At 53.6% G+C, this 18,833-nt stretch overlaps 6 protein-coding genes across 6 annotated transcripts, besides 1 other annotated feature; 4 read left to right on the top strand and 2 right to left on the bottom strand.

Annotated features, from left to right (window-relative positions):
- Window positions 1–18,833: part of a sequence feature (contig 1.158 1..283337(-1)) that runs on past both edges of the window.
- ANIA_08660 (flavin-binding monooxygenase-like protein) lies at window positions 1,403–4,146 on the top strand (the record flags this gene model as incomplete). Its single annotated transcript, XM_676837.1, has 4 exons — window positions 1,403–1,436; window positions 1,477–3,384; window positions 3,634–3,992; window positions 4,051–4,146. 4 exons carry the CDS (start codon window positions 1,403–1,405, stop codon window positions 4,144–4,146), a joined length of 2,397 nt encoding a protein of 798 aa, XP_681929.1.
- ANIA_08659 (uncharacterized protein) lies at window positions 6,149–7,475 on the top strand (the record flags this gene model as incomplete). The annotated part of the gene is made up of 5 exons (XM_676836.1): window positions 6,149–6,628; window positions 6,831–6,925; window positions 6,961–7,016; window positions 7,164–7,241; window positions 7,330–7,475. The coding sequence occupies 5 exons, from the start codon at window positions 6,149–6,151 to the stop codon at window positions 7,473–7,475; spliced, it is 855 nt and encodes a 284-aa protein (XP_681928.1).
- ANIA_08658 (uncharacterized protein) lies at window positions 7,951–9,675 on the bottom strand (the record flags this gene model as incomplete). The annotated part of the gene is made up of 5 exons (XM_676835.1): window positions 7,951–8,265; window positions 8,315–8,686; window positions 8,821–8,925; window positions 8,982–9,328; window positions 9,423–9,675. 5 exons carry the CDS (start codon window positions 9,673–9,675, stop codon window positions 7,951–7,953), a joined length of 1,392 nt encoding a protein of 463 aa, XP_681927.1.
- Window positions 11,105–13,530, bottom strand: ANIA_08657 (NAD(P)/FAD-dependent oxidoreductase; the record flags this gene model as incomplete). The annotated part of the gene is made up of 4 exons (XM_676834.1): window positions 11,105–11,366; window positions 11,439–12,573; window positions 12,696–12,910; window positions 13,295–13,530. 4 exons carry the CDS (start codon window positions 13,528–13,530, stop codon window positions 11,105–11,107), a joined length of 1,848 nt encoding a protein of 615 aa, XP_681926.1.
- ANIA_08656 (aromatic ring-hydroxylating oxygenase subunit alpha) lies at window positions 13,711–15,112 on the top strand (the record flags this gene model as incomplete). Its single annotated transcript, XM_676833.1, has 2 exons — window positions 13,711–14,537; window positions 14,644–15,112. The coding sequence occupies 2 exons, from the start codon at window positions 13,711–13,713 to the stop codon at window positions 15,110–15,112; spliced, it is 1,296 nt and encodes a 431-aa protein (XP_681925.1).
- On the top strand, window positions 15,616–18,380 carry ANIA_08655 (putative C6 transcription factor; the record flags this gene model as incomplete). Its single annotated transcript, XM_676832.2, has 5 exons — window positions 15,616–16,048; window positions 16,198–16,253; window positions 16,308–16,717; window positions 16,757–17,760; window positions 17,844–18,380. The coding sequence occupies exons 1-5, from the start codon at window positions 15,875–15,877 to the stop codon at window positions 18,378–18,380; spliced, it is 2,181 nt and encodes a 726-aa protein (XP_681924.2). The 5' UTR covers window positions 15,616–15,874.

The raw sequence follows: 18,833 nt of genomic DNA on the forward strand, positions 1-18,833 counted from the left end.
GATTGGACCAGTATTGGATCGGCGGTGGGGGGCCACCTGGCCCAATGGCCACTGGGAGCGAGCAGTGGCAGCTTTGACACTGACAGTTGGGCTATTTTGGGCAGAAGTTTCTGCACGGAGTTGCAAGGATTCTGCATAGACTTTGCATGGAATCTGTAATCTTGATGGATGCATCATCGCCGTCGTCGAGGAGGGGTAGAGGGGAGAGTTTACGCACCGCCCGATCCGTCACAGATCTTCTAGCCAGGTCACAGATGACTCATCAAGCACAAAACTTAAGCTCACAAAAACACACAAACCACAAGCTCACAAGACAGCCGAGGCAGCCAAGCACAGCCAAGGCCAAAGCAGCAGTGAAACCAGTAAGCCACGATGCCAGTATGGCGGTAAGGCAAATAAGACAGCTAAGAAGCCAAGCGTTCATATCAATCAGAGCAGTGAAAGCAGCCAAGTAGCCGAGTAGCCAAGCAGCTAAGCAGCAGAAGCAGTCAGGCTGCCAAAGGGAGTCCTTCCGAACTCGGCAGGTTGGCGTCCATTCTGCACCCTGAGTCTCCATTGCCGAGCAGTGTATGCCAATCCTTAATTTCCGTATTGCCGGGCCCCCAACGCTGCAGGAGAAGAGTCGACGAGATCAGTGCTATAGAGGGATAGCAAATAACAGGAGGCTAGCACTAAAACGGTGCCGCTATGGGGCAGCCAGTGGAGATGCGGGCGCCGTTGTGCCGCGCGGAATGAACCTGCTGCCTACCAGAGAACGGTCTCGCTCGAGTCTGGGTTCGTCATCTCTGCAGAGGGTCTGAGTACGCTGCAAGTATGGAAGTCTCGACGGCAGTTGGACTGGTGTTGTAGCGCGTCAAATGGGGCGGGACTGGTCCCAAGGTCCAGGAGATGAGTGTCGGTGCTAGTGCGTCCGCTCGCCTTCTCCTTGCGCGGGATGGGGAACGCGGTGCGAGACTAGCAGGACTTAGCAACACAACTGACTGGCAGATTGGCTGTCGGTCTGCAACCTGCATCCTGCGGTGCATTCGAGCTCTACGCTCTGCAGGAGATAGATCGGGTCTTACAGAGTTTATTTTTGCTTCGTAATTTTTTTTTTAAGTTCCGTTCGTCTCGTCTGGGGTTCCCTGCAGCTTCTCTGTCCATTCCAAGGCCTCTACCCCTCCCAGCCCCTCGCAGCCGTCTCGACCATCACTCTCCTGGGTGTCGTTTTCTGCATATTCTGTCCTATTCTTGTGTGGTCGGTCGTCTCGCTGTCTGTTGTTGGCATTGTCCTTGTTTGTTCATTGTGGCATTGCACTCACGCAACGCATTACAGCTCTAGCAACCATCACAGCACTAGCAACACATCACAGCACTAGCAGCACATCACAGCACTAGCACCATATCACAGCGCATTGCAACAATGGAGACCTTTGATCTCCTCATCATCGGCGCCGGTAACGCTCCCTTCTAGTGGTTGCACTTGATTTCTAACAGGGACAGGCTGGAGCGGCCTTGCGGCGCTTAAGACCTATCGCCAGATCCACCCCTCTGCGTCAGTATGTCTCCTCGAGTCCGCGTCCTCGGTCGGCGGCGTCTGGGCCAAGCACCGGCTTTGGGACGGCCTGAAGAGCAATAATATGCGTGGGACTTACGAGTACTCTGATTTCCCGATGGACGACTCGTACGGCGTCAAGAACGGAGAGCATATCCCGGGTTATGTGCTGCAGCGGTATCTGCAGAACTACGCCGAACATTTCGGCGTCATGGACAGTGTGCGGTTGAACTGTCGGGTCAGCGTTGTTGATCACAATGAAGAGTCCGCGGGTGAGAGCGAGAGCGACGGCGACGGTGATGTAAAGTGGACGGTCACCTACGTCGATTCGTCAGGCGAGCAGGAAGGACGGCAAGAAACGACTGTGACGGTGCAGGCGCGCAGGCTGATCCTCGCGACCGGCGTCACCTCGCAGCCGTACTTGCCCCCGATCCGCGGACAGGAAGCGTTTGCACGCCCGCTTTTCCACACGGTCGAGATGCCTAAATACCTCGAGTCCACGCTCCAGAAGCCCGAGAACCGCATCGCCGTGCTCGGCGGCACCAAGTCCGCCTGGGACGCCGTCTACGCGGCCGCTACAGCCGGCGCCCAGGTCGACTGGATCATCCGCGACAACGGACATGGGCCCTGCTGGATGGCGCCGCCGTACGTGACCCCGCTGAAGAAGTGGCTGGAGAAGCTCGTCACCACGCGGCTTCTGACTTTCTTCAGCCCGTGCATCTGGGCCGAAACGGGGGCGGAAGACGCGATGGGCAACAGAGCCCGCGCGTTCCTGCACGGGACGTGGCTCGGCCGCAAGATCACCGATTCCTTCTGGAAAGTCCTCGGCGACGATGTGGTTGCGCTGAACAAGTTCGACTCCCATCCGGAACTCAAGAAGCTGCAGCCGTGGATCGCGCCGTTCTGGGTGGCCTCGGGTCTCTCCATCCTTAACTATCCCACCAACTTCTTCGATCTGGTGACCGAGGGCAAAGTGCGCGTTCACGTCGACCACATCACACACCTGTCCGAGGGGACGGTCCATCTGGCCAAGTCGCCCGCCCTGGAGAATGTCGCTGCGCTGGTCGTCGCATCCGGCTGGGCCCCGACCCCAGATATCACCTTCAGTCCGCCTACCCTCGCCTCCCGGCTCGGGTTTCCCAATGCCGCCGACCCCCTGCCTTCGTCCCTGGTCGAAGCCGCCGACGCCGAGATCCTGCGCCGGTTCCCACGATTGACGGACCGGCCAACCCACAACAGCCCTGAAAAGTACGAGCCCCTCGCTCCAGACGCGCAGACGGAGAGCCAGAGTCTGCACCCCTACCGACTAACGCGGTTCCTCATCCCGGCGTCGGATCTCGCGCAGGAGCGCAGCGTAGCATTTATGGGTGTTGCCATGACGATCAACACGCCGCTCCTCGCCCAGACGCAAGCATTGTGGATCAGTAGCTTCTTCTCGGGCAAGATTCAACTCGATCGGATCGCAACAGAGAAATGCCCTCAAGAACTCATTGCACTGCTTGAGAAGACGGCCACTCCATCTGCTACTACGCCTACTACCGAAACCGACAGCAAGACACCCGCTGCCACCACCACTGAACCTTCCGTTGAATCCGAAGGGAAAGACAACGGCTACTACAACACCCTCTACGAGACAGCCCTGCACACGCAGTTCGGTGTCCACCGGTACCCCGGTGGCCTGGGCCGTCGTAACCCAGATTTTGTCTTCGATGCCATCCCGTACGTGGATATGCTGCTGAGAGATCTGGGCCTGAGTGGGCAGCGTAAAGCAGGCGGATTCCTCGATAGGTGGTTGCAGCCGTATGGGGTGGAAGATTATGTAGGCATCGTGGGGGAGTGGCTTGGCCTGAGTAAGAAGGGCATATGAAGTGCCTCTTAACATTGGCTTTTGTTTATTTTTACCGAGCGTTTGTTGCACATAGAGCCCAGTGTGGCCCGAGGTTGGAGTGTGTGTGGAAAACTGAGAGCAATCAATTTTGGTCTGTCTGGTCTTTCTGGTCTGCTGTGTTTTGGTAGGTGGCGCGGGCGTGCTGCAGGTGCTTGGTTACACGTGTATAGTTCTCATACCCAATTAGATTTAATTGAATTTTATAACGCAGTTACTCACTTGTCAGCTGCGCTTCTTGAACTCGCGATGGGGATGATATATATGATGATACTAGAAGCCCTGCGGTCACCATATCGCTACAGGTGCTCCCTGAGAGTCTGCCCGTGTAGCGAGGAGAGCCATGCTAGCGGCACAAAACAGACAACCTCTACAACACCGACAGTCATGTCCACGATATTGGCTGTTGTTGATCAAAATCGCCGTGGTGCCATTCTATCAAGGGCTGCTTGGCATTGCACTCTGAGGGATGATTGTATACAAATCCCGACAACGCCGTCTCTTGCACTCGATCTAGTGCTCATGCGTGATCGATGCACCGGTAGAGACACCAATATGCACGGCGATGACTGCGTATGTCACAGTTCATTGTCCTAAACTTGGGACAATTGACTGAAGGCACATGGGATAGTCCCTATCGATGCCGCCCCTACTCTCCATCCAGCACGAGAAGGACGTGGCCATCGCGAACGGCCAGGCGATGCAGTGGCTATACGAAGTACGGTAGCAGGCTCGCTTTACAACTTTCGATGAGACTGTGTGGGCTGTAGTTAATCTGATACCGGCATCGGTAGGGAACCCTCCCTGGAGTAGAATGCTTCCTGTCGTCTGTTCTCTGTACACCGCAAAACATAAACTCGTGCTCAATGGAATATGCTAACGAAGAGCAAGAATAGATCAATTATATAAGTAAGTAACCCGGAAAATAACAATGGGGCGTGGTTGCCCAGCTTTTACTGGGTGGAATCCATGCCATGATTGGGACAGGGCGAGAACCATATTGCGAGTCACCCAAGCCTCAATATCCATACAGGCGCTTAAGCTAGTGGTATTTCCTGAGTATTCATCTTGTTCTCCTTGGGTGTTTTCCGTCTCCTATATCTAGGCAAGTCGAGCCAGCCAGCCAGCGCAGCCAGCCAGCGCAGCCAGCCGACCCAGTCCCGTTGCATTTAGCAGCCTGCAGACTTGATGCCGCTCATGTCACCGGCACAGCCGTAGTTTCTGAGTGCCTGAACATCGTGATCCCGGTTCGCGCAATCTTCAACTGACTCGGAGACTGCGGATCCGGACACGCAATACTCGAGTCCGTCGTCATCTAGTCGTGCTCGTGCGTCATGCGCTGTTTCGCAGCAAGAAGCGGGAGCACAGATGCGAATGTAGTCCCAAGGATCGTGTTAGTTGCGCTCATGGGCACCAGGACAGGTAGGGAGCTCAGATGAGTACCTAGGCTGTATATACTGATCCCTTGCCCATCAGGCAGGAACATCATCTCCCCAATGAGCGTGAAGTAGTCGCCCTTTTTGGTTCCACAGAGAATACGTTTCCCCTCTGGGACAATCACTTCAACGCAAAGGTCGTAGAGGGGAAACGCGTCGTCGGATGGTATTGCCGTCGTATTGTTATTCTGGGCAACTGGATCTGCTGGACAGCACTTTTCTTTCCTTTGATTTTATGCAGTTTGAAGGAGAAGCTTGTTAGCTGTTAGGCTATCCTTAAAATGACAGAGTTATTGAAGAAAGACCGGTCTATAAGTTCCAGTCTTTAGCCCAGTCTTATCTGCGCACTCGGACACCGACGCCACTAGCCACTCCTTCGTGCATATGGTGTGCGCAAGAAATTGGGGTAAGGTGCGTGTGTTGGAGACGATTGAAACCGCTATCTACCTGACTCACCCTTTACTAAGAAAGGGAAGCTCCTGTTTGTGTCTGGCATATTGTAACCGTTTGGAGTGTTCCTGAATAACTGCGCGCATACGTTCGCGTTCCCTGAGCACCATTGCAAAACCCTAACACCTTCCACCATGATGACCTCGGACTCTCACACTGGCGAGAAGACTAGACAGACACGAAAGCAGAGGCAGATGTCGAGATGTACACAGCCCAAGCCCAACATGGACAAGTCGAGCATATTAACGCAACCTCCAATCCCGCCACATCAACATGATCGCCATTGCCGGGATGATCGTAGGCAACCTCTGGACACCATGCCACATTTTCAATCCTGAGTGCATTCTCTAATAGTGCCCCCTTCCAGGGAACAGGCCTCTTCCTCAGCTCTGGACAAGTCATCTCCATCGCCGGCCCCGCCGGCGCTTTCCTCGCGTACCTAGCCATGGGCCTCGTTACAGCCGGCGTCGCATACGCGGCGGGCGAAATCACGGCTTTCATGCCCAGCACAGGCGGGTTTGTCCGGCACGCGACGAAGTTCGTTGAGCCTGCGCTTGGGGCTGCGACGGGGTGGAATTTTTGTACGCACTGCCTCACTTAAGTCGCACTCCTACTATCACTTCTACACTTCTACATTCACTTCCCCTCCCCTTCCCCGCGGCCGTTCAGGGAGCTATATGTTGACATGAATGGACTACAGGGTATACAATGTCCATCACGGCGCCAGCGGAAGTGACCGCAGCCGCAACACTAGTTCAATATTGGCACGTCGACGTCAGCATCGCAGTCTAGATTAACGTGTTCGCGCTGTTCATCCTCGTGATCAATTTCTGCGGCGCCAGAATGTACGGCGAATCTGAAGTGATCTTCTCCAGTCTGAAGATCATGCTCATTGTAGGCCTCATTATCGGGGGTATTGTGATCAATGCTGGCGGCGGTCCAGACGGCGAGTATATAGGGTCCCAGTACTGGACGACGCCAGGCGCGTTCGATACTTACGTTACGAGTGATGATGCAAGTCGGTTCCTCGCCTTCTGGAAGGTCTTGCTCACAGCCGCGTTCAGTTACGGGAACATCCAGGTCGCGGCGATATCGGGCTCAGAGACCGGGAACCCGCAAACGGTCATCCCCCGCGCGATGAGGAAGACGTTCGTCCGGGTGTTTCTGTTCTATGTGCTGAGTGTCTTTATCGTCGGGCTGATTGTGCCCTCGGGCGAACGAGGTCTCTCTCTCTCGACGGCACAGCGTCACGGTCGCCGTTTGTCCTGGCCTTTACCCGCGCGGGCGTCGAAGTCCCGCCGCATATTATCAATGCGGTCGTCTGTACGTCTGCGATCAGCGGTGGCTCTGGGTGCATATTCATCGCGTCGCGGACACTCTACGGTCTCAGTCGCAATGGCCACGCCCCGCGGATCTTCCAGAGGTGCAACCGCTTTGGAACGCCGGTCTATGCCGTAGGGCTATCAGTCATCCTGCTTCCGCTTGGATACTTGACGCTCGGGAGTGAGGCGTCGACAATGTTCAGCTGGTTGTGAACATCACGACTGTGGTTGGGTTGATTGGATGGGTTGTGGACGAGGCCACGTATCTGAGTTTCTATCAGGGACTGAAGGTGCAGGGGTAAAATAGAGGTGGTATGTCTGAATCATTATCAGTTGTTGTTCAGCGTATTCTATGAAAAAGGAAGGTGTTTTGCTGATACCAGGCTATGGTAAGGGCTTCCATACAGAAACTTTATGCAACCATATGCGGCGTGGGCGACGCTATTCATGGTTGTCATGGTGCTTTTGTTCTCCGGCATGCTCTGTCCATCTCATGTGTATCTGGTACCTCTATATTGACATCTGATCTTGCACAGGCTTCGACGTCTTCACGAAAGGCAACTTCACAGCGTCTGGCTTTCTAACCTCGTATCTCAACATCGGCATATTTGCAAGTATGCCAGGCTCTGTCCTTCCCTAATCGGGATATCAGGCTGATTTCGACTAACAAAATCCTCCCACTAGTACTATAGATCTTCAAAGTCACCCTTGAGTCCAAGCTGGTTCCGCTGAGTGATATCGACTTTCAATCCGAACTCGATGCCATCGAGCAGGAGAAGACGAGCGGGGAGTACGTGGTCAAGTCTGAGATGTGGCCTTGGTGGAAGAGGGTGATTCGTTGGTTCTAGGGTTAGGTCTTCGCCAACAGAAAAGGGAAGGTTATGGGTGCCATGAATGCTTCAGGACTAGCTGTGGGCAGTGCCTGAGAAATGGGACAGACATCTGCGTAATATGAGATCCTACTGTTTCAATCAAATGTCGACTGTACTATCCAGACTGCACAAGTTTGTGAATGCCATGGGGTGAGGTGGTATGGCTATCTGGCATTTTCCAGGTCTTAAAGGAACAGGTGAACCAAATGGCCGGGTCAACGGCCATCCTTGCCCATTAGTAGATTCATCTGTTTGCAATGCTACTCCACGAAAGGACAGAGGAAAGTGTCTCGAGCGTAACTCGCTGCCCCAGGTAGATGCCAACAGTGCTGCCTCGTGAATGAGCTCTTGAGGGCTGGATTGCACCTTTCTCATTGGGTCATGGAGAGAATCTCCATGACTGAAAGTAAGATATCAAACTTGTTCGACGCGTCGGTCATGGACTATTCTACTACCGATACTCCCCGACACAGTCTCCCAAACTCTCAAACATCGCCTTTCTCTGGCTCCTCTGCATCACACCCTCAATCATCTGCCTATCCTCCTCGTCTAGACACCACCCCAAACTCGCCAGGTTCTCAGCTGACTGTTCGCTGACACCCATCCTGCATCCCACAATTACCGCGCCGACATACGGGAAATCAAGAACCCACCGCGTGACGACTTTCGAGATGGTCACACTGTGCTTATACGCGGTCACCTTTAAAACACGCAGCAGCTCTTGGAAAAGCGGCCACGCACCCCATGTGCGAATAGAGGCGTAGTACTACCACGCAGTTAGCTACGTGTCAGTGGATTGAACCGCGGGAGTGTACCTTGCGCTGACTAGGCGTTATCTTCTCGCTGTAGAGATCCGGTGGCGCCTGATCGAGCCACTTTTCGGCTAGGAGGCCGCCGCAGAGGGTTCCGTAAGTCAAAAGTTTGATGTTGTGCTCTGAGCAGAAACCTGCCATTTTGACGATTGGGCGAGAGTCGATGAGAGAGAACTGGTCGTTGTCAGCTGCGCTCGCTTCGATAGAAGTATACCTAGTATCGGTACGAACCTGAACCTGGTTGCTGACGATCTTGACGCCACTCTCGATAACTCGTCGCATATGCTTCGTGTCAAAGTTGCAGAGGCCGAGGAGCTGGGCCCGTGGGTCCTGCTGGAGATATTGTAGGGCCATGATATACTGGTCGTCTTCGTACTATCCCTGTGGGTCAGTCCGTCTAGTCTAACCTGTGAGGTGAGGGAGGAAAGAAAAAAAAAACCCATAAACTGCCAATGAAACTGCAAGAGATCGATCTTATCTGTGTCCAGCCTTCGACACCGTTCACTAACACTTGCTCGCATGGCCTCCTCAGAGAGAGTTATCGGGTGGAACACACAGTATTTCGTCGCTGCGAAAATCGAGTCGGCGTATGCACTCGACGAACGATATCGACCCTGAAATGTCAGAGAACAAGGATAGACAGGAGTCTGGGCTGAAGCTGGCGTCTGACGAATATGATCTCCGCATCGCCGTAGTAGTCCGCCATATTGAAAGCCGTGAATCCCCGCGAGACATAGCGAGAAAACTGCTCGAAAATATTTGCACGCGACGCAGAGCCCCAAGCCAGACTAGAGATTTGCAATAGACCCGTGAAGATACGGGGAAGCTGAACGTCGGCGTCGAGTGTGAATGTCTCCGCGATCCGTACGAGGGAGGGAAACTGGCCTCCTCGGCCTTCCCATACCTCACGGCAGGATGGAAGGGCTCTTTGAAGGTCCCAAAGAGACTTCGTATCTTCCACCGTGAGGCCCTTGTCCCTGTATGCATGAGCAAGGTCTTCTGAATCGCTGTCAGAGCCTGCACGATATCCCCATCCACAGAAGCAATCTCATCCCGGAATTCATCTGCTCCAACAGTGTTGAGAGCCCGAATTCGCTCAACAAGCTCGCACAGTAACGGCAAAGCCTGGTAGCATAGTCCACACCCAACCATTCAGCGTATGCGGTTCTGTAAGTGCACAAAGAGCCTCGATGTGTCGAGGCTGCATTCGCGATCTTGCTGTACTTTGACGTAGTCTCGTCGAGGTAGTTCCGCGTTTGCTCCTCAAAGACTGGAGTTACCGACGGGTGTATAGTCAAAAGACTGCGCATTATGCTGCGTAATTCGTCCAGTGGTAGGCTGGCGACAATGTTGTCCGTCATCATTTTGATGTGCGCCGTTTGGCTTTGGTCCCCGTGGCGGGAATCATGCTGATCGGTTTGACAAGGTCACTGTATGTCGATAACCAGCTAATGGAGGTTGATCCGTCGAGCCTGGCTGGATGGAGGAGACAGGTGATGATGCTGACGGATGGTGGATGATACTAGCTTCTGACGCCAGCACCGTCGTTACTAGTAGATGCGCTTCAATCATACCGATCCGTGATTTGCTAGCCCTCCAATTCATCTCACTCCGTCTCGTCTCCAACAGCACTCCAAATTCTCCAACTCACCTTCGGTAGCTCCAGAGATCCAGCTTTTCGTTCTTACTGATTCTGAGACATGCAAAGAGCCCCAGCGTTGCGAGGTCGGCAAGCTAGTTCCAAGCTACCCCCGTCGCTGGCTTGTTACCGACCCACGTTGTGTAGGGAGCCTTCAAGACGCCGTCCAGTACTCAGTAAAGAAGCTCAAGAAAGGGCGCTATAGCAGCTTATAACCGCTGGCTCTGCCGAACATGTACGCTGAAGGAAGGTTGCGAGTCTTCTATTACGAGAAAATAGTATTCATCATAGACAGTTTTCCTGACCCTGTTCGTTCACGGCCATAGCCCGAGTCTGCAAATATGAAATCAAGGGTCGTTTAACGGAGAAGAAAATAATGCTAGTTAAGTGTGGTGGAACGATTGGCTTAGTAGACTTGTTTACATCGTCCCTTGCGATGCTGGACCAGCTCATCCATACACGGCAGATGATGGTCTTAACGAGTCAAGGTAGACCGAAGGCAGTGCCTATCATACTGCTTTATTGAAATGCAATGCCATTAACTATGGTTTTAGGATCCAGTTGTACCATAATAAGGGATATTGGCCGTTTAAGCCGTCATAACATGAACCGGAACTGAGAAGGTTATAGAAAGTCGAATAAATCAACAGCTGTTGCATCAAGTCTAGTATGCCCAGGACCTAAGCTAAGCCTAAGATTCTAGGACCTGGCATTCTAAGGCTGCGGACTGAGAGTAATTTCTGCAAGTAGGTCTAGAGGAAAGTACAATCACCCATTCAGTTTGGTATTTTTTTTGGGATCTCTGATTATTCTCGCTTTTCAAAGTATAGTTCTCCATCAGATTTGCTGCGTCTATATGCCGGGAGATAAGAGCTCTTTCTCCTCTCTATACAGCACAGACGGGATTTCTAGCTTTGCTACCCTGATTTATCGAGATGGACGAGTAGATGTCAAGACTTAACAAGTCACTTGTGGTGCATTTGACTCACAAACTACACTTTACCGTAGCCGAGATGGACTTGGAATTTGTAGATTTCTAGTTCTTGCTATCTAGCAGTGTATGGCTGCTTTTGGAGGAGATCCCAGGGTAGGGCGCCTATCCTCAGCCCTTGCAGCCATAGTTCACCCTAATATAAGGCTGGGAAGCCTGCTCCCTAAATCCTCGCCCCCCTCGTTGCCAATGCATCCGTCAACGACAACAACTGATCCCGCTCCTCATCAGTAAACTCCCTCCTGTTCGGCCCGCCTCGACTGCCATCACCTCCATTGCGGCTGTTACTCCCGGTGAAGAGCTTCTCGCGGGGCTGATTGCGGTACTCGGTGTGGAATCGCCATTTCTGTGTCAGTTCGGGGGAGAGGGTGCGCTGGAACGCTGACGCGATGTATTTTCCGATCACAGGGAGGAACTTGAAGGCACTGTGGAGGCGAATGTTAGCTATTATTCTTTATCTTCAATGTTCAGCGTGCAAGACAACTGGGATGGCATACTGTCCCGTCCCGCCAGTGGCGATGAACAGATTTTTATACTCAGGGTGATAGTCGAAGATGAAATCCCCAGTTGGCGTCTCGTTGTACCAGCAAAGACAGGTCTTCTCAAAGCCCCTTTTCGCAATCTCGGGGAGTATCTCCCTCAGTCCAGCCTGCAGTCTCTCCATCCCCTCTTGGGGGATGAAGTTTGCCCGGGCGGGAATCGCCCGGCCGGGAGGCGATGAGACCAATTTGTTCGCTGACTGAGTCGAGAGCGTATAACCAAAGCTGTGACACGCTACCTTAAGATATCCTGTCTTTTCGTGCGGTGGGAAACTGAAGAAGCCGGTTGATAGGTTGAAGATAATGGGGAGGTCCTTGAGTGCTTCTACCTCCTGTGGTGTCAGACGGACGAACCCGACAATCTGTGCCGTCGCGACCATCGAGTTCCAGGAGGGAATGAGATTCGCCGTCCAGGCACCCGTCGCGAGGATGAACTTGTCGCCGGTGATTCTCCCGCCATCAATGGTGCGGACGGCCGTGATGGAGCTGCCACCATCGCCGTCCTTCGCCTTCTCATGCTCCAACCACGAGACATGCCCGTGAGGCCCAGTGACAAAGGCCACCCCGGCCTCGATACAGCGATCACGTAGCCCCGTCATGGCGACACCGGCATCCGCCCACCCGGCGGCATTGTTGTAGAAGCCCTCAAAGTCCTCTCCAATGGGGCGGCCCGCCACGGCCGGGAAACGCTCTTTCAGCGCATCGACGTGCTTCAGATCATGCCACTCGAGACCCAGATCATCAAGAATCGCCTTTGTCTTGCGAATGAAATCGGACCCGCCGGCGAGACCGCCCTTCTTCTGCGCCGTCCAAACACACGGGCCCTGGTGGAAAGAGTCTGCGTATTCAGGTGTGTTCCAGAGATCGTATGCTTCCTTGCCCAGCTGCGCGTACACCTTGTCACCGTAGTCGAAGCGGATTACGCGCGAGATGTCATTGCTCGACCCGTCTGGAACGGGAGGCATGCTCCGATCCAAGACTGTGACATTGGTGAACCCATTCTGAGCGAGGTCGAGGGCTGTCGAGAGACCGAAGACGCCGGCGCCGATAACGACGATGCGTTGGGATTTGTCCATCTCTTTTGTCGTAAATGCTGACTTTGGGAGTGCGAGCTGAAGCCTTTTTTGCTCTTTTTCTCAGGCTTGACCACAGCTGGAGCAATAGCTATAGCTCTGGCTGGCCGACTTTTCCCCGCATCCTGCACGGCTCGTGAACCGTCTCGACCGGCTTGGCGCAGATAAGCCGGGTCGGTTAGCGATTCCGGGGATGGAATAGACTTGGTTGGAATGGCTGCGCATGCTGAAAATAGACCTGGAGATAGCGTGACACCTACTGGACTGAGTCGCTTTTTCCGCTGTGTCGTGGAAGATTGGTGAGGGTCACTCAGGGCTTCAGGACAACCAGAACAACCCTTGATAACGGTAGATGCCCTATTCTTTTCTTGTTTTTGTTTATTTATCTATTTTCCATTTCTTTTTAAAATCTATTTTTATATGTTTTAACAAAGATATATAGTTTATTCCCGTTTAAATCTAATTATACCCTGCTTGACCAATAAGGTTATCGTGCCTTTGGTATATGTATTTCCCATGTATAAATTCGCCAGTATTTATAGCTAGACCGGAATGACTGCCCAATAGACTGGGAATCTGCACATTGAGAGGACGGATGACTGTTACTTCAGATGGATGAGGGAGTCATGCATACCGTAGAGTATATCGAGAAGAACAGGGGCCTGGGGTTGTGAATTGGGATTGCGCGTACCAAGTCATTGAGTACCACGATAAACAACACGTAATCACACGAGCACTTACCTTTCTTGTTTGACTCTTCCAGCGTTGCTGCAGGCCAGATCGGGAGAGATAAGGAGGTGAACCGTGAGCCGGTCCGCCATCGCCACGGACACGGCGGACCGGGTATCAAACAAGACGGCTCCTGCCAGCGAGCTCTGGGAACTGGGACGGAGTTGAGCTCGTCCGATTGATAGCCGTTCGGTGGCGTCCGGAGTCCAGACCGTCGGACTGGAAGCGTGGTTGACTATCGTCAACATGACTTGGTAGTCCTCAGTGAGGTGTCCGTGGTAGATATCTATATAGAGGGCTGCAAATCCGCTAGAACGTCAAGACATCAACAACAAAGAAAAGACTACAAAAAACAATAACAACAACAAAACTTAACAGCTTCTGAATCAAGACCCGTTTGCCTTGACTCCATTGCAACAGACAAGGATATGTCCTCGCTACTCAACTATCTAGGACTGCGCGAGTCCTCCAGCAGCTCGCCCTCGTCGAAGACGAACGCAACCCGCGCCCTGCCGGCGTCGTGGTACACCTCGCAGGAGATGTTTGAGCTCGAGCGGCGCGCCATCTTCTCGCGCAAATGGCTCATGACCACGCACAAGCTCCGCCTCCCCAACGCCGGCGACTGGCTGCGCTACGAGGTGGCCGGCTTCCAGTTCGTGCTCGTCCGCGACCGGCAGGGCCAGATCAACGCCTTCCACAACATCTGCCGACACCGGGCGTTCCCCGTGGTCACCGAGGACCAGGGCTCGTCGCGCATCTTCGCGTGCAAGTACCACGGCTGGAGCTACGGGCTGAACGGCAAGCTCGCCAAGGCACCCGGTTACCAAGACCTTGACGGGTTCGACAAGAGCAAGAACGGTCTGCTGCCGATCCACGTGCACATCGACCGCTACGGGTTCATCTGGGTGAACCTGGACGCGAAGGAGGAGCCCGAAATCGCGTGGGAGGACGACTTCGACGGGATCGACCAGCAGCCGCGCATGGATTATATCAACTGGGACGACTACGTGTTCGACCACACCTGGGAGCAAGGCGGCGACTTCAACTGGAAGATCCTGGCGGATAACTACAACGAGTGCTACCACTGCGCGACGACGCACCCGGACATCCCCGCCGTCGCGGACCTGTCGACCTACTCGGTCGACACCAAGGACGGCAGTATCATACACGACGCGCACTCGAAGCCCGAGCAGGTTGCCGCGGGTTTGCAGGTTGCGGCAACTTACTACTTCCCGAACGCCAGTATGAATGTGACGTACGTTTTGATCCCTTCTAACCCCTTCCAGCCCCTTCCAACACCCTCCCCCCCAAAAGCCTATAGACCCTTTGATCTGCTGAGTACTGACGCTTCCATTGTATAGTCCCAACTTCTTCTTCACTCAGCGTTTCGTGCCCATCTCGCCTACGAAGACGTCCATGCAGTATGAAGTCTACCGGAACAAGAACGCCTCCGACGCCGACTTCGACCTCGTCAACCAGATGTACAAGCGCATCATGTCTGAGGACAAGTACTTGTGCGCATACGCGCAGAAGAACCTCAATGCAGGTGTCTTTGTGAACGGCGAGCTGCACCCGACGATGGAGAAGGGACCGCTGTATTTCCAGAAGGTCGTGCGGGATCTGGTCGTGGAGCACTTTGAGCGCGAAGAGAAAGAAAAGAACGAAATCTGGCCCGCTCGGCAAATCTTGCCCAAGGAGAGCGACGTTAGTGAGAAGGACATGCAGTTCTGCTCGAGCCTGAGCTGCCAGTCGGGAGCAAATGCAAAGGAGGGCGCTGGGGGATGCTGTTCGGGGTTGGGCGCTCAGCCGGCGGCTGCTGTTGCCTGGTAGAGATCTATCTTCTCTTCTCTTCACTTCCCCCTTACTCTTTTCTCTCCTCTTTCATTTTTCCCACTTAATTATTGTCTTTGTTCCTTTTCTAATTAGCGATGGATGCTCTTCATGGTTGGGATACAATTTGCGATACTCGATGATCATTTAGATATAGGATAGTTCTACCAATTAGAGTTATGATAATCGTATCTTCGATATCCATATCTTCAGTATTGATATTAGAAATGGATCTGTATTCATGTATTTGATATTCATGTATCTGAAATTCCAGTATTACGATAAAACCCTTGTACTACCCAACCACCCACAACCTCAGGATTGACAGAACCTTATCAGTAGCTCCGCTTCTGATTGGTTGGGCCATAGAAAAGCCTATCAGAGGGCACATGACCGTCTCAAGCTGTTCCTGATCGGGCCAATAGGTCCCGACCCCGCATGGAACTTGGCCACTGCAAGCTCAGTCTCAGGAAGCCGTACGGCGAAGTCTGTCTGCGGTCTCTGGAAGGCCAATGCGTGCGAAGTTCTTGCTAGTGGTAGTGCCGGTGTTGTCATGTTGATGTTTCCCTCCCCTCTTCTCCTTCCCTTCCTCATCGCCCTCTCTTATTGCACCAGCGCGTTCTAGCGCCTCAAGCATCTTTGGTCGCGGATCATCCGCTGTTTCTGTCATCGGCTCTGTCGCTATCCAAGCCGCTTTCCTACCGCGTTCCCCTGAGAATCCTCCCCTGACCCGTCTTGGTATCTGGTCTTGGGCGATACTGGATGATGCCGCCTGAAGGCAGCGGGACACGTCGCCGCCTCCGCTCCAACCACGCCTGCATCAACTGTAGGCGAAAGAAGACTCGCTGTCCGGGCGAGAAGCCAGCCTGTTCGTGCTGTGTTCGGTTGAATCAGCAGTGTTCGTATGCTGCAGTGGGCGGATCAAGTGGGCCTGATGTAAGTCTCTCGGCAGGTCTATAAAAATAATAAAATAAAGGGGGGGGGGGGGGGGGGGGGGGAAAGAAAAAGAAAAGAAAGAAAAGAAAAGGAGAAAAGAAAAAAGAGAAAAAGGAAAGAGAGAGAGAGACAGACTAACTTCGCGGCAGAAGGACCGACTCGCTGAGCTGGAAGAAAAGGTCAATCAGATACTGCGAGGCGCTGCGTATGACACCCTGCAGTGACACCAAGTGATGATGCTGACATCTTGATACTACAGGCAGCACGAGCAACCTACTATTGAAGAGGCACCCGACTTCGCGAGCACCACGCATGGAGATGTCGGGTATATGCAAGACAATGCGTATCCCTCCATCTTCGGGCTCGACGGCGCGAGCCCGCAGGCTTCATCGCTGGCCGTTGCAAAGGCAATCGACCTGTACCTTGAGTGCTGCCACCGCCAGCCGGTCTGGTGTCTGAACATAAAAGAGCTGGGCAATATCGAATCTCACCCTGAAGAACTCATCTGTAGTATCCTGGCACTGACAAGCCGCTTCACCCGAGATGCCGCGCAGGGCCAGCGCTACGCGGACAGCGCAAAGAGCCTGATTATGCTGCGGATTGCGAATGGGACGGTGGAGTTGGCTACAATAGAGAGCCTCTGTCTGCTTGCGTACTCTGCTTTTATCGGTAAGTCTCTTATAGCAGCTCTATTCTGAAAATAAAAAGGAAGAAAGAAAAAGAGAAAAAGAGAAGGAAAGAAAACTGGAGAAGAAGAAAAAAAGGAAAAGGAAACAAGGTTGACAGGACAGACAGATGGCAACCTCCAACTCGGCCGCTTCCACCTGGGCATGGGCTTCCAGCTCTGCCGGGCCGCCATGCTCGACACTGAGGCCGCGTACATGAACCAGCAGGACCGGCACGCGGAGCAGAAGAAGCGTCTCTTCTGGAGTCTGCAACTCCTCGAACAATCATACGGCCGGCAAACCGGCCTCCTCAGCATCCCCACGTCCAAATGGCGGCCGCCCTACTTATCCTCCTGCGACCCTCGAGCATCCGACAACGACAGTATGCCACGACCGCCCCCGATCCCCCGAGACACCGTTGGCTGCGCATCCCCGGATGACACCGGGATCTGGAGTATGAGCATCCACTTCGGCTGGGTGTGGAGTAAAGTGCGCGCGTACGTATCGCACTGCTCGAGCAACCGTGTGACGGAGCCTTGGCGGCACGAATCCATGTACGCGGTGGTGCTGTCGGACCTCAACGAGATCGAAAACAGCACCCCGTTGTGTCATCGCTACGACCACGTGCAGTTCTATCGACGGACCGCGGAGGAGCTTGCAGTGAATAAGAGCTACTGGGTTCCTTGGGTCAAGCTGCAGTTCATGTACCACGCCATCTTGACGGTCCTCAACCATCCGTTCTTGTATATAATGGCCTCACAGCATAACCCGAACCTCGCGATTCCGAACAGTTTCTGGCGTCGATCATCTGAGCTGGTCCTCCTCCATGCTACGTGGATCGTGAGGCTCATTGACATGGTCTCTGAGAAGAATGTCCGACTCACAGACCCGTTCTTTGCGCATGTGGCGGGCATCGCGGCAACGGTGCAGCTTTACTATTGCTGCGCCGATGACCCGAGACTAAAGTACAAGTCTCGAGCGGACTTCGCCAAATGTAGTGACTTTTTGCGCGGATTTACAGGCTTTTCAAGGGCTTGTGAGGTGTTGGTATGTTACCCTTACTAGTCTGCTCTTGATTCTGAGAAGTAGGAGATTCATCTGGGAGAAGGAGCTGCTAACGATACGTACAGAGCCAAAAACTCGACGCACTAACGCGCATCGCCTCGGGCACCGAAATCATCGACCTGGATGACTGGGTCCCGTCCAAAATCCACCTGAATATTCCATTAATGTGGGACATCCTGCAGTTTAACGTATCTACTGACTTCGAAACCGAAGGAAGAGGGCTCCTCCACCCCTCGTTAGCACCAACAACCATGACCCCTAGTCCCAACGACATTTCGAATCTCGACATCATCGTCACTGCCTCACCGGAAGTCAGTGTTAACACGGCGGACGGCGGCCAGGCTGTGCCCATGCCTCTTTATCGGAGTCCGACGACGGCAACGGCCGAGAGTCTGCGGAATACGTCGCTTCGTGATCGGGACCGCGACCGCGAGAGGGACCCGCTTGTTGCGCCCGTTGATAGTCTCATGCTGAATACGCCGTGGCTGTGGGCGGACTCGAGCCAGTTCTCCGGGAATATGGACGAGGTTGAGTATCACGATTCGATGCCCGTGGTTGGGGATGTGGAGGGGTCCGCGTGGTGGAATTTGGGAAATCTATAGATCCGGCCGAGTTCAGCATGAACAAACGTATCATACAGGTTAATTGGCGTTGGTTGTCTTCTGACAGGGTCCTCGAATAGTGGTCACAAACAAGACTGCAACTGTTTGGTTGCTTCCCAAGACGCCCCCAGTCCTATCCTAACGGAGTCTTTTGTCGACGTTCTTCAAAGCGCCAGACCTGAACAACATCCTGATGCGGCCCATTCTGCCACCAACACGAAGAATAATCATACCATCCAGCCATACAAGCGGCCATCACACCGAGACTGAGTTGCCGAGCAGCAGACATCGCAGTTCAAACCCAGAGCGCCATACCCAATGCACTCTTTTCCTGCCCCAACGCAGCCTCGAGAATACCAATGTTGACGATATCTAGGGATGAAACTTGAATGCCATGCGTGCAGCCAGACTGCCAAAGGCCCATTAACGACGCGAACACATCAGCCGGCCCAC

The sequence above is a fragment of the Aspergillus nidulans genome, chromosome III (assembly GCF_000011425.1).
Source record: "Aspergillus nidulans FGSC A4 chromosome III".
Classification (NCBI taxonomy): Eukaryota; Fungi; Ascomycota; class Eurotiomycetes; order Eurotiales; family Aspergillaceae; genus Aspergillus; species Aspergillus nidulans.